Consider the following 24746-nt stretch of genomic DNA (forward strand, 5'->3'; position numbering starts at 1 on the left):
CCTCTTCACGACTGTCATGGTGTGCTTGGACCACGTTAGTTTGTTGGTGATGTGGAGGCCAAGGAACTTGAAGCTCTTAACCTGCTCCACTGCAGCCCCGTTGATGAGAATGGGGGTGTGCTCAGTCCTCTTTTTCCTGTAGTCCACAATCATCTCCTTTGTCTTGATCACTTTGAGGTAGAGGTTGTTGTCCTGGCACCACACGGCCAGGTCTCTGACCTCCTCCCTATAGGCTGACATGACCCTCCAGCATGACAATGCCACCAGCCATACTGCTCGTTCTGTGCGTGATTTCCTGCAAGACAGGAATGTCAGTGTTCTGCCATGTCCAGTGAAGAGCCCGGATCTCAATCCAATTGAGCACGTCTGGGAGCTGTTGGAACGGAGGGTAAGGGCTAGGGCCATTCCCCCCAGAAATGTCCGGGAACTTGCAGGTGCCTTGGTGGAAGAGTGGGGTAACATCTCACAGCAAGAACTGGTAAATCTGGTGCAGTCCATGAGGAGGAGATGCACTGCAATACTTAATGCAGCTGGTGGCCACACCAGATACTGACTGTTATGTTTTATATTGACCTCCCCCCCTTCGTTCAAGGACACATTATTCAATTTATGTTAGTCACATGTCTGTGGAACTTGATCAGTTTATGTCTCAGTTGTTGAATCTTGTTATGTTCATACAAATATTACACATGTTAAGTTTGCTGAAAATAAACGCAGTTGACAGTAAGAGGACATTTCTTTTTTTGCTGAGTATATGTGCAAAAGTACTATCTCACAACTAAATGAAACCTTCACTCTTGCGCAGACATTTAGAAACAAAACATGCCAATTTGAAAAATAAGCCAGGGTAGTTTTTTTATTGTTGGATCTATAGGGGCGCTATTTCATTTTTGGATAAAAAACGTTCCCGTTTTAAGCGCAATTTTTTGTCAGGAAAAGATGCTCGACTATGCATATTATTGACAGTTTTGGAAAGAAAACACTCTGAAGTTTCAGAATCTGCAAAGATATTGTCTGTAAGTGCCCCAGAACTCATTCTACAGGCGAAACCAAGATGAAACGTCAAACAGGAAATGAGCAGAATTTCTGAAGCTCTGTTTTCTTATGTCTCCTTATATGGCTGTGAATGCGACAGGAATAATCTTAGACCTTCTGCCGTTTCCCCAAGATGTCGGCAGCATTGTGACGTATTTGTAGGCATATCATTGGAAGATTGACCATAAGAGACTACATTTTCCAAGTGTCCGCCTGGTGTCCTGTGTCGAAATTGGTGCGCAAAGCCAGGTGCAAGTATTTTTCCATTTGATAGAGAGGAGAAACCATGCTTCCACGAACGATATATCATCGATTGATTCTAAACAACGTTTGTCATGTTTTCAGTCGATATTATGGAGTTAATTTGGAAAAAAGTTCGCGTTTTGAGGACTGAATTTTCGGGTTTTTTTGGTAGCCAAATGTGATGTACAAAACGGAGCTATTTCTAATACACAAAAAATATTTTTGGAAAAACTGAGCATTTGCTATCTAACTGAGAGTCTCCTCATTGAAAACATCCGAAGTTCTTCAAAGGTAAATGATTTTATTTGAAGGCTTTTATGTTTTTGTTGAAATGTTGCCTGCTGGATGTTAGCGCTAATGCTAACGCTAAATGCTACGCTAGCTAGCTACTTTTACACAAATTATTGTTTTCCTATGGTTGAGAAGCATATTTTGAAAATCTGAGGTGACAGTGTTGTTTACAAAAGGCTAAACTTGAGAGATGGCATATTTATTTCATTTCATTTGCGATTTTCATGAATAGTTAACGTTGCGTTATGGTAATGAGCTTGAGTCTGTATTCACGATCCCGGATCCGGGATGGGGAGATCAGAGAGGTACTACTTTCGAGTAGTAAGACATGTATAAAAGCAACAGATACCATTAATAAGAAGTGGCTAGGAGCGTCTTATATGGTGAGTTACTGAGTGGCTAGGACAGGCAAGCCCCATACTATTGTGGAGGACTTAATTATTCCTGCTGCCGCGGATATGGCTGGGACAATGCTGGGGGAAAACGCCAAAAAGACTATACAGACAATGTCTTCATCAAACAACCCTGTTTCATGACACATCAGTGACATGGCAGGAGATGTTTTGAAACAATTACTGCTTCGCATACATGCCAGGGAATTCTATGCGTTACAGCTGGATGAGTCAACAGACGTGGCGGGCCTGGCACAGCTCCTGGTATATGTCCGTTATGTTAATGGGGGTCAATTAAGGAAGACATCCTTTTCTGGAAACCCCTGGAAACCAGGACAACAGGAGAGGATATTTTTAAGGTACTGGACAGCTTTGTGACATCAAATGGACTTCGGTGGTCAAGATGTGTTGGTATCTGTACTGATGGTGCAAAAGCCATGACAGGGAGACATAGTGGAGTTGTAACGCGCATGCAAGCAGTTGCTCCCGACCCCACTTGGGTACACTGCAGCATCCACCGAGAGGCTCTTGCTTCCTAAGGAATGCCTGACAGCTTGAAAGACGTTTTGGACACCACGAGTGAAAATGGTTAACTTTGTTAAAGCAAGGCCCCTGAACCCTCATGTATTTTCTGCACTATGCAATGATACGGGCAGCGATCATGTAACGCTTTTACAACATACAGAAGTGCGCTGGTTATCAAGGGGCAAAGTATTGACACGCTTTTTTCAAATTGATAGACGAGCTTAAAGTTCTTTACTGAACATAAATGTATTTTGTCTGACCGCTTGCATGATGACGAGTTTCTCCCACGACTGGCCTATCTGGGTGATGTTTTTCACTTGTCTGACTGCTTGCATGATGACGAGTTTCTCCCACGACTGGCCTATCTGGGTGATGTTTTTCACTTGTCTGACCGCTTGCATGATGACGAGTTTCTCACACGACTGGCCTATCTGGGTGATGTTTTTCACTTGTCTGACTGCTTGCATGATGACGAGTTTCTCACACGACTGGCCTATCTGGGTGATGTTTTTTCTCACCTGAATGATCTGAATCTAGGATTACAGGGACTCTCTGCAACTATATTCAATGTGCGGGATAAAATTGAGGCAATGATTAAGAAGTTGGAGCTCTTCTCTGTCTGCATTAACAAGGACAACACACAGGTCTTTCCATCATTGTATGATGTTTTTATGTGAAAATGAACTCAAGTTTACGGACAATGTCAAATGTGATATAGCGAAGCACCTGAGTGAGTTGGGTGCGCAATTACGTTGGTACTTTCCCGAAACGGATGACACAAACAACCCTATTCATTATCCCTTTCATGCCCTGCCTCCAGTCCACTTACCGATATCTGAACAAGAGAGCCTCATCAAAATGGCAAGAAGTGGTTCTGTGAAAATTACATTTTTGTCACGCTCTGATCTGTTTCACCTGTCTTTGTGATTGTCTCCACCCCCCTCCAGGTGTCACCTGTTTTTTGCTAGTCTGCCCGGTTTTGACCCTTGCATGTCCTGACCCCGAGCCTGCCTGCCACCCTGTACCTCCTGGACTCTGATCTCTGATCTTTTGCCTGCCCACGACCATTCTCTTGCCTGCCCCTTGGATTATAATAAATATCAGAGCCTCAAACCATCTGCCTCCTGAGTCTGCATCTGGGTCTCGCCCTGTGCCCTTATATAATTGATTCAGAAGCCACTGCCAGATTTCTGGATTTGGCTGTGCTCAGAGTATCCTGCCTTGGCAAATTTCGTTGTTAAGACACTGATGCCCTTTGCAACCACGTACCTATGTGAGAGTGGATTCCTCGCCCACACTAGCATGAAAACGAAATACAGGCACAGACTGTGTGTGGGAAATGATTCAAGACTGAGAGTCTCTCCAATACAACCCAACATTGCAGAGTTATGTGCATCCTTTCAAACACACCCTTCTCCTTAACCTGTGGTAAGTTATTCACAATTTTCGATGAACAAATCACATTTTATATGTAAGATGGCTAAATAAAGAGCAAAATTATTGATTATTATTATTTGTGCCCTGGTCCTATATGAGCTCTTTGTCACTTCCCACGAGCCGGGTTGTGACAAACTCACAGTCATTCTTATATTTAATAAATGTATCGTATAGTGTGTGTGTGTGTGGCATGCTTACAATGATGGCATAAAACAACATTTGAGAGTGCTCTGACCCTGGTGCTAGAGGGGGTACAGGTGGCCCTGGTGCTAGAGGGTTGTACAGCTGACCCTGGTGCTAGAGGGGGTACAGGTGGCCCTGGTGCTAGAGGGGGTACAGGTGACCCTGGTGCTAGAGGGGGTACAGCTGACCCTAGTTCTAGAGGGTTGTACAGCTGACCCTGGTGCTAGAGGGGGTACAGCTGACCCTGGTGCTAGAGGGGGTACAGCTGACCCTGGTGCTAGAGGGGGTACAGCTGATCCTGGTGCTAGTGGGAGTACAGCTAACCCTGGTGCTAGAGGGGGTACAGCTGACCCTGGTGCTAAAGAGGTTGAATATTTGAAGGGGTATGGGACGATAAAATGTTTGGGAGCCACTGATCTAGATTCAAGGCAGGAATAAGTAGTGAGACGAATGTAGTTCGACGAATCAGAATTCCGGGAGATATAGGTTGTGTGAACCTACGTGATGACACACCTGTACAGAAATCCTACAACTCCATTCCAAAACCATTGTAGAAGGAAGTGAAGGAGCATGTGCACACACTGCTTGAAAGAGGGGGGGTAAGAAAGTCAGTGGTCCTACTCATTACCTGTTGTGTGAGAACAGTGGGAGAGGTGAGGCCTATTCTCTGATTTCTAGGTTCCTATAGAAGATTTCTTGAGACTCGCAAAACCGTTGAATGAACTGCTCCAGCCCGACTGAGAAAATACAGTGGAGAGCAAAATGTCCCAAAGAACATCGAAAGGAAAGCTGAAAACCAAATGTTCAGGTCAATTGCCATCAAAGATGCCAGTAGAATGGACAGCAGCACACCAGGCCATTGTAGATAGATTTGTGAATGCAGTTAACTACCAGTAAACTACCAAAGGCAGCAGGAAAATATATGAATGATAGGTTATAGGCCGAAGACCTTGTCTCCAGCTGAAAATAACTATCACCTACACTCCAGAAAGCTCGAATTCCTGGCTCTAAAATGGGCTGTGACAAGTTCCGTGATAATCTCTACTATGCCTCATCTTTTACAATATACACAGATAACAATCCCCTTATATTTGTGATGAGTACTGTCAGGTTTAACGCTGTAGGGCACAGATGGGTGCGTGAACTAGCAAACTTACATTTTTTTTTATTTATTTTTTTACATTAAGTACCGCCCAGGGAAAGTCAATATTGACGTAGACACTCTATCCAGAAACCTACTTGCCCTCCAATAAGGGTGAATGCGAGTTCACCAACAACATGACTCAAGATGTAATTACTGCCATCTGGAAGGAAAGTAAAGGTGTCAAAGAAAAGGAGGCTATGTGGGCAGCTGCTCTGTCAATCAGTCTTCCATTTCCTGACAACACTAATGTCTGGGAAGACATGATACCGTTAACCGTTGAGGACATCCAAGCTGCCGAAGAGGTTAAAGGGGCGACAACCAACAGACACCGAGAAAAGTGACCCTCCAAACTGGAGATAGAGTCTTGGTGAAGAATATGTTAGAGAGAGGAGAACCAGGCAAGTTGCAGGCCTACTGGGACATTGCCATACACAGGGTGGTAATAAAGATTGGGGAAGTACCAGTCTACAAGGTGGAAAGGGAGAATGGTGCTAAGGGCATCAGAGTTCTCCATAGCAACATGCTGTTGTTAGTGAACGACATACCTGTGTGAAACATGAGACCTTGGAAGAGAGGAAACAGCATGCTAGTAAAAGATCATCAAACATGGAACATGGAGGAGATGGGGATGAAACTTCAGAAGAATCTAATGAGGAGGAAGACATCTGTTCTCGTGGAGTTAACCCAGTTGCAAGCGCAGAACACCCAAGACCTCAGATAAAATCACTGACAGAAGAGGCCTATATGTTTCATCCCTGTATTCAGGATACAGAAAGTAGTTAGTATGAGAACATGAAGCAGGAATCAGAGGTCCTAGAAGAACCAAACAATGAGGATTGGGACAATGCCGAAGGGAGAGAGGACCATGTTGAAAGGAGAGATGACACTCCCGAAACTGTAGTTGGGCCCAATCCAGACAATGGTTGTTCATGTATGAATGACGTCATGGATTCAGATCAGCAGTGCGTAGAGGAAGGGATGGATATCAGAAGATCCCAATGTATCCAAAAACCCGTGGTGGAAAAAGTACTCAAAAGTCATACTTGAGTAAAAGTAAAGATACCTTAATAGAATATGACTCAAGTAAAAGTGAAAGTCACCCAGTAAAATACTACTTGAGTAAAAGTCTAAAAGTATTTGGTTTTAAATATACTTAAGTATCAAAAGTAAATGGAATTGCTAAAATGTACTTAAGTATCAAAAGTAAAAGTATGAATCATTTCAAATTCCTTATATCATGCAAACCGATAGCATAATTTCATTTTTTTTTTTGTATATATATTTACGGATAGTCAGGGGCACACTACAACACTGACATTAATTTACAAACAAAGCATTTGTGTTTAGTGAGTCCACCAGATCAGAGGCAGTAGGGATGAACAGGGATGTTCTCTGTTTAGTGAGTCCTCCAGATCAGAGGCAGTAGGGATGAACAGGGATGTTCTCTGTTTAGTGAGTCCACCAGATCAGAGGCAGTAGGGATGACCAGGGATGTTCTCTGTTTAGTGAGTCCACCAGATCAGAGGCAGTAGGGATGACCAGGGATGTTCTCTGTTTAGTGAGTCCGCCAGATCAGAGGCAGTAGGGTTGACCAGGGATGTTCTCTTGATAAGTGCGTGAATTGGACCATTTTCCTGTCCTGCTAAGCATTCAAAACTAGTACTTTTGTTGTCAGGGAAAATGTATAGAGTGAAAAGTACATTATTTTCTTCAGGAATGTAGTGAAGTAAAACTAGAAGTTATCAAAAATATAAATAGTAAAGTAAAGTACAGATAGCACAAAAAACAACTTGAGGTACTTTAAAGTATTTTCTACTTGAGTACTTTACACCACTGCCTAAAACCAAGGAGCAAGCTAACTTATGACACTCTTGGACAGCCAACATACCAGGTGTGGAGACCTAACATTCATGCCTTATAGCAAACTCTACCACCCACTCCACCAATATGCATGTCTACTTACCAATGTCAGCAGTGTGACCAATATCAATACCAGTGCCGAAACCTATACAGAACACCAGACATACCGCTCAGTTACAGACTTGCTGAGTAATAAGAGGAGGGACTATTTAAAGAGGGTGCGTGTGTAGCAGGTTGCAAATAATTGAGTTAGAACTTAAAGTACATGGGATTCAAGGGATACCTTTTATATTTTGCTGGACTAAGTCTATCCATTCCTATGCAGTCAGGTATTTATTATGCAGCAGTAGATGCAATTACAGTCAGGACACAAGAGGGCGCTCTAACTTTGGTATTGGACTAGGAATCAAGGGAGTAAGTACTGAGCTGGCTTCAGTGTTGACATGTTCGCAGTTTTCTAGCGAAATTGGGCTACTTTGAAAACGATGTCGATGTTGGTCGCGGGTGGCGGGTTTTTGGGCTACTTCCAAAATCATCGCAATCGTATTTCTCCTTTAAAATGTTTATATATATATATATATATATTTCACTGAGTCAGGGAGACAGAGCAGCACGCGCGCACATCGTGATAACTTTTTACCGGTTGTAGCTAGGCTATTTAGATGGGTCATTATGGAGACACCCCCTTTCCATAAAACATTAACAAGCTAGAACTGATAACGGCGAGAATGCATTTGAAAACGACTTTAGGCGCACTAGAGTACTTTAGATAAATTCGCTCAGAGGTGGTTTAAAGTAAACTGCATTTTTGAAGGTGACTTTTCTTATGGATAACCGTATCAGGCGAAGGGTTTTACTCATGCTCAGTTCTAGGGACATTTGAAATGGAAGTTTGTGTTATGGGGAAATGTCCACAATGAAAATCACATTACATGTGGGGACTGATAGGCGACATTTGCATCTGATGGCCATCAAGTAAGCTATTCATTTATATGCCATTCTCGGCTACTGTAGCCTGCCATTTGATTCAATAAATACAGTATGTTGAAATGATTATGTCACTGGAGTCGATGCAAATCAATTTGTGCCACTTGTGTAGCCTACCTGGAGCTGGCAAACGAATTTAATAGAATATAATTCAGTTTGTTGTTGTATCCTTGTGTAATTATGCAATTATTAATGGCCATGTTTAGTTAAATTAAATTGGAAGTTATCAATTGTGATCATGGTCACAGCTCTATCACAAATGTGTCATTCTCCATTGTGGATTTTTCCCTGAAATTAGATGTTGGCATGTTGGCCTATCAGGGGCTATAGGCCACCTGCATCTGTCACAGTTGAATTGCAATTATATTGAATTATATTGCCTATTGAAATAACAAGTCAATCTCGCAAATAGGCGATTTATGTTTGTAGTCTTAACATTTGGCAGATAATGACGGCACAATTGCGAGAAAATAGACTAATATTCGTTTTTTAAAGTTTGTCCAAGTGATTCTTGCAGAGATTTCGAGACCCTCTGTCCAACTTTCATCACTCAAACTCTCAGGTCGATGTATCTATAGTTATGCACGTGCACAACCAGGGTTCATTTAAGCAATAAAGCACGAGGGGGTGTGGTATATGGCCAATACACTACGGCTAAGGGCTGTTCTTATGCATGATGCATCGCGGAGTGCCTGGATACAGCCCTTAGTCGTGGTATATTGGTCATATACCACAAACACCAGAGGTGCCTTATTGCTATTATAAACTGGTTACCAATGTAATTAGAACAGTAAAAATAAATGTTGTGTCATACCTGTGTTATAAGGTCTGATATGCCACTTATGTCAGCCAATCAGCATTCAGGGCTCGAATGATCCAGTTTATAATTATAATTGAGTACTGAATGCTGATTGGTTGAAAGCCATGGTATATTAGATGTGTACCAAGGGAATGACAAAAACATACTTTTTACCATTCTAATTACATTGGTAACCAGTTTATAATAGCAATAAGGCAATTTAGGGATTTGTGGTAAATGGCCAATATACCACGGCTGAGGGCTGTTCTTACCACACCTCCTCCAGCCTTACTGCATAATCAAAGCAGTCAAAACAAGTCCAATCTACATCCATTGATGGACAATGATCTGGATAGTTTAATACGGGTGTTTTATCTTTTCTCTCGCGACTTATTCTTAAACTCACAAGAATTGTTATTTTGATGAAAAAACAAATTTTGCTTCTTAGTCTAAGTCGTTAAAAATGACATTGATATTCCTTCTTAATTCGGTTGATAACTACGGAAAAAGGGTAATTGGATAAATGTGGCAACTCTTGCAACAACATTTTTTAGGGGCTAATGGTCAGGCCTTGTGGGCGGGTTTTCAGAGGTCATTGGCCTATACATTTTAGCATTTTAGGGGCTGCTAGCTAGCTTCAAAGGGTGCCTGCTCGTGCCCTGGGGAATGCGTGTCCATATCCAAGTAACTATTTTCTAATGTATATTACAGTGAATGTATTGGATGGTTTATTTGTTCAACAGGGGAGTAATGTCATCTCATGGTTCAGGGGGATGCAGAACGTATTTGGGCTGTTATTACAGTAATACTCTGTCGTGGTTCTATCATCAGACTTTTGAACTGTTTGTCTCTTGCTGATGTGGTCATCATAAAATGGAGCCGTTTGCTATACAAGACTGGGAGACTGAATGTTAGTGTGTTCATGGAGGAGACTGAAATACTGAATGGTGTTTTGTTTCATTGGGTAATGTCAATTCTATTTTTGTGATTTTGTGAAATTCAATCTAAGAATCATTTCCTCTTTATGTAAACTTATTTGATATGAATATTCATTTATTTAACTTTTGATTGATTATGAAAACGGAGTCACTTGATACAATTGAAACGTTCTCATGTGCTTCCTTTTTTACACCGCATTTCATATTTCTACCTTACTGCTCTCAGATCTCCATTCTGAGGGTAATAACATATACATTAACATATACCCATCCACCTACACTCACCAAGTTCAGAGTTTCTTCTGCCCATTAGCCCAACAAAGACGTCGTCCATCTCCCCTGTTACAAAAAAGGCTTAGGTCATTATCAAATGCAGGTGTTCACAGTATGTTTACATTTTTTAGGACCTTGGGTATGAAAAAATCACTTTATGAATTAGTATTATATGACACGAAATGCCTCATAATTTTCAATTAAAGATAATAACATTTCTATTGATATGTAAAAGAAACAGTAAATGAATGGTTATTACTAACTTTTATGGGGAGATGGTGGTAGATCATTTATATCTGGGGAAAAACAAGTCAAATGTCAAAAAATCATAAATCCCAATAGATCTCCAATAAAAAGTGAATTAGTCCTATTAGTCCTTTACCAGCAGTGAACACCAGCATCAGCATTGAACATGTTATGAAATAATTAAAGATGTATCATTGGTATAAACACTTCTATCCATCATGAAAGGCCTAAGTCAACACAACATCATCTCTTTAGGCCAGGGCAAGCACTTTGTGACAACTGTTGTCTGCTGATGTAAAAAGGTATTTCTAAATAACTTTAGTTTGATCTAGGATGTGGAGTAGACAGAGCAGACGCTTACCAGCGCTCCTTCTCCCCATCAGCCCGACAAAGCTGTCATAATCCAGACCGTTATATCTCTTCAGAATGGTCCGCTGGATGTTTCCCAAACCTGGACCCTCCTGTAATGATGACACATGATTGTATTCAGTGTTTTTTATTTTTGTTCGATCACCTGTGCAAGTTTTTAGATGTAAGTGGTATACTCCCGGGTACAAAACTCTGAACTGATAACACTTGTAATGCCCCCTATTTTATGTTCAAAACCTTGCATACATTGGGGTTTCACACATCTTTCACCCCTGAGTCATCCATGCCAAAATATTTTCTGTGAAATACCATGAGAACATTTTGTTTGGTCATCAATACATCAGATAACGATAGGCTAACCATTTAATCATTTTAACTACCATTTAATCCAATAGCAAAAAAACAACGTTAGTTTTTATAGTGTTGAATAGAAAGAATAGTAGATGGTAAGTATCATTTCCCATACAGTATATTTGTATCCAGTGGCAGATTGTGAGCATATTGAGAAACATGTAAAGCTTATAGTTTAATTATCCTTATAAATTACATACGTAGGACAAATCATCAAAATAGTGGTATTGTAAAGCAGTTGGCTACTGTAAAAACGCAGCACAGTGTTGTATGTCATTTGTGCCTCATGCAACATTTTTCAAGATCACTTTTTTCACCTTTTTACCCATATTGCCTGTTTCTCTGCTTACAGTGTATCAATGCAATTCAGATAACGAGTGGAATATAATATGTATATATATATATATATTTAGGTATTTCAGCAGTGCATTGTACACTACACTAGAATTCCAAACGGTAGCACATAGTGACTAGTTCTACTTTGTTCTGTTGAAGAACAATGGCTGATGGAGAATGATGATGTAGTATTTACAGCCACATCCATATATGATTCGGTTTTACCTTCCAACATATATGTATGTCAAATTGACACATTTATGAGGTAAATATATAGAAATGTACAGTGTTCAGCAGTAATCAAACTATAATGTTAACTAGGCACTACATACATTTGTTTCAGTAGTTATTAGTGTTGATCAGTTTGATTAAGTGATAGTTAATTGTATTGTTAACAAATGACATTAAAAAAGTAAAGAGGATATTGCATTGTGAAAAGCAGATACGTAGGTTGAATATGTATACACATTGGAAGAGTGATTTGGTGCAGTGGATAAGATACTTTGTGAATTAGCTTGTTGTACTCAGTCAATTGAAAATGTACTTGGAAGTTTTGAAACACCAGCCATTGATGATCTGTTTAGATTTGTGTGCTTAGAGTTGTGAAAATGTAACACATACTGTACTTGTGAAAATTGCACCAAAGTGATGACTGTGGTCATTCCACCCCCCAAAGATCAATGTGATGACGTTGAATCAGCTTGGAAAACGATTTGGATTTTCCAAAGGTAATCAATGAATGGCATTGCGTCTCTTTTTCACCCAACTTTTAACCTACATCCAATTACATGGTAAATAGTTTTGTTGATTTCACGTTGAATTAGTCGACAACTCAACCAAATGTAAATCAAAACTAGACGTTGAACTAACGTTTGTTCCCAGTGGGCAAGGTCTGGTGAAATATGAAGGAATTAATTCATTCCAACTCATTTAATGTTTTCATGGCATATGAAACAATGTTATCTCTCCACATTCCGGATTTGATTCAACCTATTCATTGGCTATAGTGTATTTTATCAGTAATTTGAATTCATAAATCTTATTTATTGTATGAAGGAAAAACAGAACATTTACGCGCTAACCAGAGATTTAAATTGAAACGTTAGGCTGAAAAACTTCCATACCTCTGAGTCGGTTGATCTGTGTGCCCCAGCCGCAGGTTCCTCGCAGCTGGACTGGCTTGAGTGGAGTTTCATGGCGACAAACAAAGCCACCAGCAAAATGCCGCTTCTCATCTTTTTACCACTACCTGTAAGGTGAGTGACGATGGGTTAGCAACAATATAGCCAAACAACTTGAAAAGTTTGGATAAGAGCTCTGCGGAAACCAATCTCGCATCACATTTGAGCCTGATTTTAAGCGAATTAATATTGTCCCTCAATAAATATAATATAGCTGACAGATATGACTCTACAATACAATCTTTAAAAAAAAACTGAAAATAAAAAGACCCAAAAGGAAATGGCTTCTTGTTTGAAAATATGCATAATGCGCACTGAAATGTTGCCATGCATTTTGAATGTAAAGTCTATATTAATAAACAATGGCAGTAATGTTTGCTTTGTTCGGATGTTTTCAAGGACATTAATCATGTTTCAACAACAACAGTACAATATTTATGTTTTTTCCCCGCTGCGTTCAAGGTTGGGTTATCAGCGTCTCCAAATGTCGCTGAAATATGCACGCCATTTAACAAGCATAGCAATCATTTAAAAACATCTAGATATATAATACATCAATACAGGGCATATTTCTCTAAAATAAATACTTACTTACCTGTTTTCCGATCGAAGTGGTAATATTCTGTTACACCGCGCGTGTGCCCAGGTGCGTTCTGGAGTGAGGAAAGGCGTGAATAGCTCCTGCAGTGCAGCGACGAGATCCACGACGAAAGTGAGAGGTCCAGTCCACCTCTGTTTATTAAATGATAGCTGGGTATCTGCGCGAGTCCAATCGGATGCAGAAACGTAGGTGGGTTCTCGACGTCATAGCACATTCTCGTGTACACTCACTCATATTCATACTACTCGTGATGATGACCATGCTGTTCAAATGGAGCCCGTGGCGCCTAGCTGTCATCGGAAAAACGAACACCATGATCCATTCAATGGCCTCAAACGTTCCATAGTCCTATTCTTTGATACATGACACAAATCTAATTGGTACTGAAGATAAGTGGATTATGGTTCATTTTGGTTTTTGCTATGCCTTAGTTAACTGCTAAATAGCTGCTCTCATCGTGGTGGCCTGTGCTCTTGATCGCTTAATTGTAGTGGTCATTGACAAGAGCCCAATCCGTCTAGGAAGTCATTATAGACTATAGAGATAGGAGCTGCCACAGCACCGTGAGGCTACATGGATGGACGTCTTGGAGACAGCTAATTGAGCTGCTGCCTGCTTGCCGGGTTGATTAGCAGAAAGAGATCCTGTAAAGATGTCAAAGTGATTGGCAGTCAGTGTGTGTGTGTGTTTCCAAAGGTCTTTTTAAATTGCTTCCTCTGCTGCTAAATTCCTACTTAAACGCTTTTGACAGCCGTTGCGATCAAACATCGATTCTGCAACTTACCACAAGCATGACATTAGACCCAAAGAGTACGATTAATTTCTTCACAAGGAATAAGAAAATTGAGTAAAAGCTTTTTCAGGATTTGTGGGTCCCCTGCGGGATGGTTGAGCTAATGTAGGCTAATGCATGAGGTTGTAAGCAAGAAGAACATTACTCAGGACTTAGACATATCTGATATTGGCAGAAAGCTGAAATTCTTGTTAATCTAACTGCACTGTCCAATTTACAGGAGCTATTACAGTGAAATAATACCATGCTATTGTTTGAGGAGAGTGCAGTTTTGAACATGAAAAGTTATTCATAAACAAATTAGGCACATTTTGGCAGTCTTGATACATTTTGAACATAAATGCAATGGTTCTTCGAATCAGTCTAAAACTTTGCACATACACTTCTGCCATCTAGTGACCAAAATCTAAATTGTACATGGGCTGGGATAATACATTATGGCCTTTCTCTTGCATTTCAAAGATGGTACAAAAAAAAATACAAAAGGTGTTTTTTCATTTTATTATCTTTTACCATATCTAATGTGTTATATTCTCCTACATTCCTTTAACATTTCCACAAACTTCAAAGTGCACAATTTTGCACTAACTACGTTTTATCAGACATTTTGAAAAACACAAATAAATAATCATAACATTTAAAACTATATAAATATATACAGAAATAAGACTCATAAATATAAAAAAGAAGTAACAAAGACAAATAGAAACAAATTGTAGTATATAAATACAAATAAATAAGTATCAAATTGTTAAACTATTATCCTATTGCTAACAAGAAACACACAAATAAAACTAAATTGCACTAAATCACACAAATACACAAAAAGAATAACACACTCATATGAGAGATGGAGAGCACATGGGCATTCGTTACTCACAGCATTTATAGTGGTGGAACATCCCACATACAAACCCAGTAATAATAAAATCATCATTGTTACCTCGAAAATGGAAACTTAAAACTTTGCAAAATGGAAATTATTTATTTTGTTTATGTTATGCAGTGATGCACACATAAACACATGTGTGTACCCACACACACACATGTATGTCCACGTGCTACACAAACACACCTGAAGAATCCTGCTGTGGAGAAGTGGAAGCAAATGGGTCCTCAGGCTCAGACAACATTTGTGAAGACACCTGTGTGGCTGAGGAGGTGGAAGGCCCCTCATCCCAAGGCGCCAAGATAATTTCTGAAGAGGCCTGTGTGGCTGAGGAGGTAGATGGCTCCTGATCCTGGCCAGTGCCAGAGGGTGCTCCAAAATATTTCAGAGGTGCCCTTGAATCTGCATTGAAATACAATATATATGAGTCTGACACCCTAAATACATGTGTTGCACAATTAAATATACATGTCATTATGCACAATTTATCAAACTTTCAGAATAGGAACCAAATGAACCATACAACCGCCTTGGGTAATTCTTGGCATAAGACACCAAAAGACTCAATATATCACAAAAGATTCAAAATATCAGCATAATATAGACAGACGTCTTTTAAGTTAGCCTACAGCATTGGAAATTCCCCTTACTGAGTTCAGGACCTAGACAATACAATCACACAAAACCTTTATGATGTCACCTCAATGAAAGTTAACAAAATCAATAATGCACTAGTTAGGTTGTAATCACTTTGCTACAGGCTACACACACTGTCATGATGAAACTGTGAAATTATATCAAATGTCTTGTAAGCTAGTTGGACAGAAAACGGAATATTGTCGCCCTATGTGTAATAGCATAGCAAGCAACATGGGCTAACAAACATACAGTGCCTTGCGAAAGTATTCACCCCCCTCGGCATTTTTCCTATTTTGTTGCCTTACTACCTGGAATGAAAGTAGATTTTTGGGGGGTTTGTATCATTTGATTTACACAACATGCCTAGCACTTTGAAGATGCAAAATATTTTTTCTTGTGAAACAAACAAGAAATAAGAAAAAAAAACGGAAAACTTGAGCGTGCATAACTATTCAACCCCCAAAGTCAATACTTTGTAGAGCCACCTTCTGCAGCAATTACAGCTGCAATTCTCTTGGGATATGTCTTTATAAGCTTGGCACCTCTAGCCACTAGGATTTTTGCCCATTCTTCAAGGCAAAACTTCTCCAGCTCCTTCAAGTTGGATGGGTTCCGCTGGTGTACAGCAATCTCTAAGTCATACCACAGATTCTCAATTGGATTGAGGTGTGGGCTTGACTAGGCCATTCCAAGACATTTAAATGTTTCCCCTTAAACCACTTGAGTGTTGCTTTAGCAGTACGCTTAGGGTCATTGTCCTGCTGGAAGGTGAACCTCCGTCCCAGTCTCAAATCTCTGGAAGATTGAAAGAAAGAAGAAATAATTTCCCTGTATTTAGCACCATCCATAATTCCTTCAATTCTGACCAGTTTCCCAGTCCCTGCTGATGAAAAACATCCCCACAGCATGATGCTTCCACCACCATGCTTCATTGTGGAGATGGTATTCTTGGGGTGATGAGAGGTGTTGGGTTTGTGCCAGACATAGTGTTTTCCTTGATGGCCAAAAGCTACATTTTAGTCTCATCTGACCAGGGTACCTTCTTCCATATGTTTGGGGGGTCTCTCACATGCCTTTTGGTGAACACCAAACTTGTTTGCTTATTTTTTTCTTTAAGCAATGGCTTTTTTCTGGCCACTCTTCCGTAAGCCCAGCTCTGTGGAGTCTACGGCTTAAAGTGGTCCTATGGACAGATACTCCAATCTCCGCTGTGGAGCTTTGCAGCTCCTTCAGTGTTCTCTTTGGTCACTTTGTTGACTCTCTGATTAATGCCCTCCTCGCCTGGTCCGTGAGTTTTGGTGGGCGGCCCTCTCTTGGCAGGTTTGTTGTGGTGCCATATTCTTTAATGGTGCTCCGTGGGATGTTCAAAGTTTCTGATATTTTTTTACAACCCAACCCTGATCTGTACTTCTCCACAACTTTGTCCCTGACCTGTTTGGAGAACTCCTTGGTCTTCATGGTGGCGCTTGCTTGGTGGTGCCCATTGCTTAGTGGTGTTGCAGACTCTGGGGCCTTTCAGAACAGGTGTATATATACTGAGATCATGTGACACTTAGATTGCACACAGGTGGACTTTATTTAACTAATTATGTGACTTCTGAAGGTAATAGGTTGCACCAGATCTTATTTAGGGGCTTCATAGTAAAGGGGTGAATACATATGGATGACCCCTTATTTAGGGGCTTCATAGTAAAGGGGGTGAATACATATGGATGGCCCCTTATTTAGGGGCTTCATAGTAAAGGGGTGAATACATATGGATGGACCCTTATTTAGGGGCTTCATAACAAAGGGGGTGAATACATATGGATGTCCCCTTATTTAGGGGCTTCATAACAAAGGGGGTGAATACATATGGATGGCCCATTATTTAGGGGCTTCATAACAAAGGGGGTGAATACATATGGATGGCCCCTTATTTAGGGGCTTCATAGTAAAGGGGGTGAATACATATGGATGGCCCCTTATTTAGGGGCTTCATAGTAAAGGGGTGAATACATATGGATGGCCCCTTATTTAGGGGCTTCATAGTAAAGGGGGTGAATACATATGGATAGCCCCTTATTTAGGGGCTTCATAGTAAAGGGGTGAATACATATGGATGGCCCCTTATTTAGGGGCTTCATAACAAAGGGGGTGAATACATATGGATGGCCCCTTATTTAGGGGCTTCATAGTAAAGGGGTGAATACATATGGATGCACCCTTATTTAGGGGCTTCATAACAAAGGGGGTGAATACATATGGATGGCCCATTATTTAGGGGCTTCATAACAAAGGGGGTGAATACATATGGATGGCCCCTTATTTAGGGGCTTCATAGTAAAGGGGGTGAATACATATGGATAGCCCCTTATTTAGGGGCTTCATAGTAAAGGGGCGAATACATATGGATGGCCCCTTATTTAGGGGCTTCATAGTAAAGGGGGTGAATACATATGGATAGCCCCTTATTTAGGGGCTTCATAGTAAAGGGGTGAATACATATGGATGGCCCCTTATTTAGGGGCTTCATAACAAAGGGGGTGAATACATAAGGATGGCCCCTTATTTAGGGGCTTCATAGTAAAGGGGTGAATACATATGGATGGCCCCTTATTTAGGGGCTTCATAACAAAGGGGGTGAATACATATGGATGGCCCCTTATTTAGGGGCTTCATAGTAAAGGGGGTGAATACATATGGATGGCCCCTTATTTAGGGGCTTCATAGTAAAGGGGTGAATACATATGGATGGACCCTTATTTAGGGGCTTCATAGTAAAGGGGGTGAATACATATGGATAGCCCCTTATTTAGGGGCTTCATAGTAAAGGGGTGAATACATATGGATGGCCCCTTATTTAGGGGCTTCATAACAAAGGGGGTGAATACATATGGATGGCCCCTTATTTAGGGGCTTCATAGTAAAGGGGTGAATACATATGGATGGCCCCTTATTTAGGGGCTTCATAGTAAAGGGGTGAATACATATGGATGGACCCTTATTTAGGGGCTTCATAACAAAGGGGGTGAATACATATGGATGGCCAATTATTTAGGGGCTTCATAGTAAAGGGGTGAATACATAAGGATGGCCCCTTATTTAGGGGCTTCATAGTAAAGGGGTGAATACATATGGATGGCCCCTTATTTAGGGGCTTCATAACAAAGGGGGTGAATACATAAGGATGGCCCCTTATTTAGGGGCTTCATAGTAAAGGGGGTGAATACATATGGATGGCCCCTTATTTAGGTGCTTCATAGTAAAGGGGGTGAATACATATGGATGGCCCCTTATTTAGGGGCTTCATAGTAAAAGGGGTGAATACATATGGATGGCCCCTTATTTAGGGGCTTCATAGTAAAGGGGTGAATACATATGGATGGACCCTTATTTAGGGGCTTCATAACAAAGGGGGTGAATACATATGGATGTCCCCTTATTTAGGGGCTTCATAACAAAGGGGGTGAATACATATGGATGGCCCATTATTTAGGGGCTTCATAACAAAGGGGGTGAATACATATGGATGGCCCCTTATTTAGGGGCTTCATAGTAAAGGGGGTGAATACATATGGATGGCCCCTTATTTAGGGGCTTCATAGTAAAGGGGTGAATACATATGGATGGCCCCTTATTTAGGGGCTTCATAGTAAAGGGGGTGAATACATATGGATAGCCCCTTATTTAGGGGCTTCATAGTAAAGGGGTGAATACATATGGATGGCCCCTTATTTAGGGGCTTCATAACAAAGGGGGTGAATACATATGGATGGCCCCTTATTTAGGGGCTTCATAGTAAAGGGGTGAATACATATGGATGGCCCCTTATTTAGGGGCTTCATAGTAAAGGGGTGAATACATATGGATGGACCCTTATTTAGGGGCTTCATAACAAAGGGGGTGGATACATATGGATGGCCCATTATTAAGGGGCTTCATAACAAAGGGGGTGAATACATATGGATGGCCCCTTATTTAGGGGCTTCATAGTAAAGGGGGTGAATACATATGGATAGCCCCTTATTTAGGGGCTTCATAGTAAAGGGGCGAATACATATGGATGGCCCCTTATTTAGGGGCTTCATAGTAAAGGGGGTGAATACATATGGATAGCCCCTTATTTAGGGGCTTCATAGTAAAGGGGTGAATACATATGGATGGCCCCTTATTTAGGGGCTTCATAACAAAGGGGCTGAATACATAAGGATGGCCCCTTATTTAGGGGCTTCAAAGTAAAGGGGTGAATACATATGGATGGCCCCTTATTTAGGGGCTTCATAACAAAGGGGGTGAATACATATGGATGGCCCCTTATTTAGGGGCTTCATAGTAAAGGGGGTGAATACATATGGATGGCCCCTTATTTAGGGGCTTCATAGTAAAGGGGTGAATACATATGGACGGACCCTTATTTAGGGGCTTCATAGTAAAGGGGGTGAATACATATGGATAGCCCCTTATTTAGGGGCTTCATAGTAAAGGGGTGAATACATATGGATGGCCCCTTATTTAGGGGCTTCATAACAAAGGGGGTGAATACATATGGATGGCCCCTTATTTAGGGGCTTCATAGTAAAGGGGTGAATACATATGGATGGCCCCTTATTTAGGGGCTTCATAGTAAAGGGGTGAATACATATGGATGGACCCTTATTTAGGGGCTTCATAACAAAGGGGGTGAATACATATGGATGGCCCCTTATTTAGGGGCTTCATAGTAAAGGGGGTGAATACATATGGATGGCCCCTTATTTAGGTGCTTCATAGTAAAGGAGGTGAATACATATGGATGGCCCCTTATTTAGGGGCTTCATAGTAAAGGGGGTGAATACATATGGATGGCCCCTTATTTAGGGGCTTCATAACAAAGGGGTGAATACATAAGGATGGCCCCTTGTTTAGGGGCTTCATAGTAAAGGGGTGAATGCATATGGATGGCCCCTTATTTAGGGGCTTCATAGTAAAGGGGGTGAATACATATGGATGGCCCCTTATTTAGGGGCTTCATAACAAAGGGAGTGAATACATATGGATGGCCCCCTATTTAGGGGCTTCATAGTAAAGGGGGTGAATACATATGGATGGCCCCTTATTTAGGTGCTTCATAGTAAAGGGGGTGAATACATATGGATGGCCCCTTATTTAGGGGCTTCATAGTAAAGGGGGTAAATACATATGGATGGCCCCTTATTTAGGGGCTTCATAGTAAAGGGGTGAATACATATGGATGGCCCCTTATTTAGGGGCTTCATAGTAAAGGGGGTGAATACATTTGGATGGCCCCTTATTTAGGTGCTTCATAGTAAAGGGGGTTAATACATATGGATGGCCCCTTATTTAGGGGCTTCATAGTAAAGGGGGTGAATACATATGGATGGCCCCTTATTTAGGGGCTTCATAGTAAAGGGGTGAATACATATGGATGGACCCTTATTTAGGGGCTTCATAACAAAGGGGGTGAATACATATGGATTTCCCCTTATTTAGGGGCTTCATAACAAAGGGGGTGAATACATATGGATGGCCCATTATTTAGGGGCTTCATAACAAAGGGGGTGAATACATATGGATGGCCCCTTATTTAGGGGCTTCATAGTAAAGGGGGTGAATACATATGGATGGCCCCTTATTTAGGGGCTTCATAGTAAAGGGGGTGAATACATATGGATAGCCCCTTATTTAGGGGCTTCATAGTAAACGGGTGAATACATATGGATGGCCCCTTATTTAGGGGCTTCATAACAAAGGGGGTGAATACATATGGATGGCCCCTTATTTAGGGGCTTCATATTAAAGGGGTGAATACATATGGATGGCCCCTTATTTAGGGGCTTCATAGTAAAGGTGTGAATACATATGGATGGACCCTTATTTAGGGGCTTCATAGTAAAGGGGTGAATACATAAGGATGGCCCCTTATTTAGGGGCTTCATAGTAAAGGGGTGAATACATATGGATGGCCCCTTATTTAGGGGCTTCATAACAAAGGGGGTGAATACATAAGGATGGCCCCTTATTTAGGGGCTTCATAGTAAAGGGGTGAATACATATGGATGGCCCCTTATTTAGGGGCTTCATAGTAAAGGGGGTGAATACATATGGATGGCCCCTTATTTAGGGGCTTCATAGTAAAGGGGTGAATACATATGGATGGACCCTTATTTAGGGGCTTCATAAAAAAGGGGGTGAATACATATGGATGTCCCCTTATTTAGGGGCTTCATAACAAAGGGGGTGAATACATATGGATGGCCCATTATTTAGGGGCTTCATAACAAAGGGGGTGAATACATATGGATGGCCCCTTATTTAGGGGCTTCATAGTAAAGGGGGTGAATACATATGGATGGCCCCTTATTTAGGGGCTTCATAGTAAAGGGGTGAATACATATGGATGGCCCCTTATTTAGGGGCTTCATAGTAAAGGGGGTGAATACATATGGATAGCCCCTTATTTAGGGGCTTCATAGTAAAGGGGTGAATACATATGGATGGCCCCTTATTTAGGGGCTTCATAACAAAGGGGGTGAATACATATGGATGGCCCCTTATTTAGGGGCTTCATAGTAAAGGGGTGAATACATATGGATGCACCCTTATTTAGGGGCTTCATAACAAAGGGGGTGAATACATATGGATGGCCCATTATTTAGGGGCTTCATAACAAAGGGGGTGAATACATATGGATGGCCCCTTATTTAGGGGCTTCATAGTAAAGGGGGTGAATACATATGGATAGCCCCTTATTTAGGGGCTTCATAACAAAGGGGGTGAATACATAAGGATGGCCCCTTATTTAGGGGCTTCATAGTAAAGGGGTGAATACATATGGATGGCCCCTTATTTAGGGGCTTCATAACAAAGGGGGTGAATACATATGGATGGCCCCTTATTTAGGGGCTTCATAGTAAAGGGGGTGAATACATATGGATGGCCCCTTATTTAGGGGCTTCATAGTAAAGGGGTGAATACATATGGATGGACCCTTATTTAGGGGCTTCATAGTAAAGGGGGTGAATACATATGGATAGCCCCTTATTTAGGGGCTTCATAGTAAAGGGGTGAATACATATGGATGGCCCCTTATTTAGGGGCTTCATAACAAAGGGGGTGAATACATATGGATGGCCCCTTATTTAGGGGCTTCATAGTAAAGGGGTGAATACATATGGATGGCCCCTTATTTAGGGGCTTCATAGTAAAGGGGTGAATACATATGGATGGACCCTTATTTAGGGGCTTCATAACAAAGGGGGTGAATACATATGGATGGCCAATTATTTAGGGGCTTCATAGTAAAGGGGTGAATACATAAGGATGGCCCCTTATTTAGGGGCTTCATAGTAAAGGGGTGAATACATATGGATGGCCCCTTATTTAGGGGCTTCATAACAAAGGGGGTGAATACATAAGGATGGCCCCTTATTTAGGGGCTTCATAGTAAAGGGGGTGAATACATATGGATGGCCCCTTATTTAGGTGCTTCATAGTAAAGGGGGTGAATACATATGGATGGCCCCTTATTTAGGGGCTTCATAGTAAAAGGGGTGAATACATATGGATGGCCCCTTATTTAGGGGCTTCATAGTAAAGGGGTGAATACATATGGATGGACCCTTATTTAGGGGCTTCATAACAAAGGGGGTGAATACATATGGATGTCCCCTTATTTAGGGGCTTCATAACAAAGGGGGTGAATACATATGGATGGCCCATTATTTAGGGGCTTCATAACAAAGGGGGTGAATACATATGGATGGCCCCTTATTTAGGGGCTTCATAGTAAAGGGGGTGAATACATATGGATGGCCCCTTATTTAGGGGCTTCATAGTAAAGGGGTGAATACATATGGATGGCCCCTTATTTAGGGGCTTCATAGTAAAGGGGGTGAATACATATGGATAGCCCCTTATTTAGGGGCTTCATAGTAAAGGGGTGAATACATATGGATGGCCCCTTATTTAGGGGCTTCATAACAAAGGGGGTGAATACATATGGATGGCCCCTTATTTAGGGGCTTCATAGTAAAGGGGTGAATACATATGGATGGCCCCTTATTTAGGGGCTTCATAGTAAAGGGGTGAATACATATGGATGGACCCTTATTTAGGGGCTTCATAACAAAGGGGGTGGATACATATGGATGGCCCATTATTTAGGGGCTTCATAACAAAGGGGGTGAATACATATGGATGGCCCCTTATTTAGGGGCTTCATAGTAAAGGGGGTGAATACATATGGATAGCCCCTTATTTAGGGGCTTCATAGTAAAGGGGCGAATACATATGGATGGCCCCTTATTTAGGGGCTTCATAGTAAAGGGGGTGAATACATATGGATAGCCCCTTATTTAGGGGCTTCATAGTAAAGGGGTGAATACATATGGATGGCCCCTTATTTAGGGGCTTCATAACAAAGGGGCTGAATACATAAGGATGGCCCCTTATTTAGGGGCTTCAAAGTAAAGGGGTGAATACATATGGATGGCCCCTTATTTAGGGGCTTCATAACAAAGGGGGTGAATACATATGGATGGCCCCTTATTTAGGGGCTTCATAGTAAAGGGGGTGAATACATATGGATGGCCCCTTATTTAGGGGCTTCATAGTAAAGGGGTGAATACATATGGACGGACCCTTATTTAGGGGCTTCATAGTAAAGGGGGTGAATACATATGGATAGCCCCTTATTTAGGGGCTTCATAGTAAAGGGGTGAATACATATGGATGGCCCCTTATTTAGGGGCTTCATAACAAAGGGGGTGAATACATATGGATGGCCCCTTATTTAGGGGCTTCATAGTAAAGGGGTGAATACATATGGATGGCCCCTTATTTAGGGGCTTCATAGTAAAGGGGTGAATACATATGGATGGACCCTTATTCAGGGGCTTCATAACAAAGGGGGTGAATACATATGGATGGCCCCTTATTTAGGGGCTTCATAGTAAAGGGGGTGAATACATATGGATGGCCCCTTATTTAGGTGCTTCATAGTAAAGGAGGTGAATACATATGGATGGCCCCTTATTTAGGGGCTTCATAGTAAAGGGGGTGAATACATATGGATGGCCCCTTATTTAGGGGCTTCATAACAAAGGGGTGAATACATAAGGATGGCCCCTTGTTTAGGGGCTTCATAGTAAAGGGGTGAATGCATATGGATGGCCCCTTATTTAGGGGCTTCATAGTAAAGGGGGTGAATACATATGGATGGCCCCTTATTTAGGGGCTTCATAACAAAGGGAG

The 24746-nt window shown here is 41.4% G+C and overlaps 1 protein-coding gene across 2 annotated transcripts in view; it reads right to left on the bottom strand.

The window, feature by feature from the left end:
* LOC110532692 (tachykinin-3) overlaps positions 1-13306 on the bottom strand; it is a 19702-nt gene extending 6396 nt beyond the window's left edge. Inside the window, exons 1-6 of one of the 2 annotated variants that reach the window (XM_021616785.2) lie at positions 13186-13306; positions 12534-12658; positions 10715-10814; positions 10371-10403; positions 10120-10173; positions 7214-7255 (exon numbers count right to left, since the gene is read on the bottom strand). In XM_021616785.2, coding sequence (XP_021472460.2) covers positions 7214-7255; positions 10120-10173; positions 10371-10403; positions 10715-10814; positions 12534-12644 — 340 coding nt within the window. In that variant the 5' untranslated portion in view covers positions 12645-12658; positions 13186-13306. The remainder of the gene's footprint in view (positions 1-7213; positions 7256-10119; positions 10174-10370; positions 10404-10714; positions 10815-12533; positions 12659-13185) is intronic. The other variant, XM_021616786.2, reaches the window with a different exon arrangement.
* Between the last annotated feature and the right edge of the window lie 11440 nt (positions 13307-24746).

Source organism: Oncorhynchus mykiss, chromosome 9 (genome assembly GCF_013265735.2).
Source record: "Oncorhynchus mykiss isolate Arlee chromosome 9, USDA_OmykA_1.1, whole genome shotgun sequence".
In the NCBI taxonomy this organism is placed as follows: domain Eukaryota; kingdom Metazoa; phylum Chordata; class Actinopteri; order Salmoniformes; family Salmonidae; genus Oncorhynchus; species Oncorhynchus mykiss.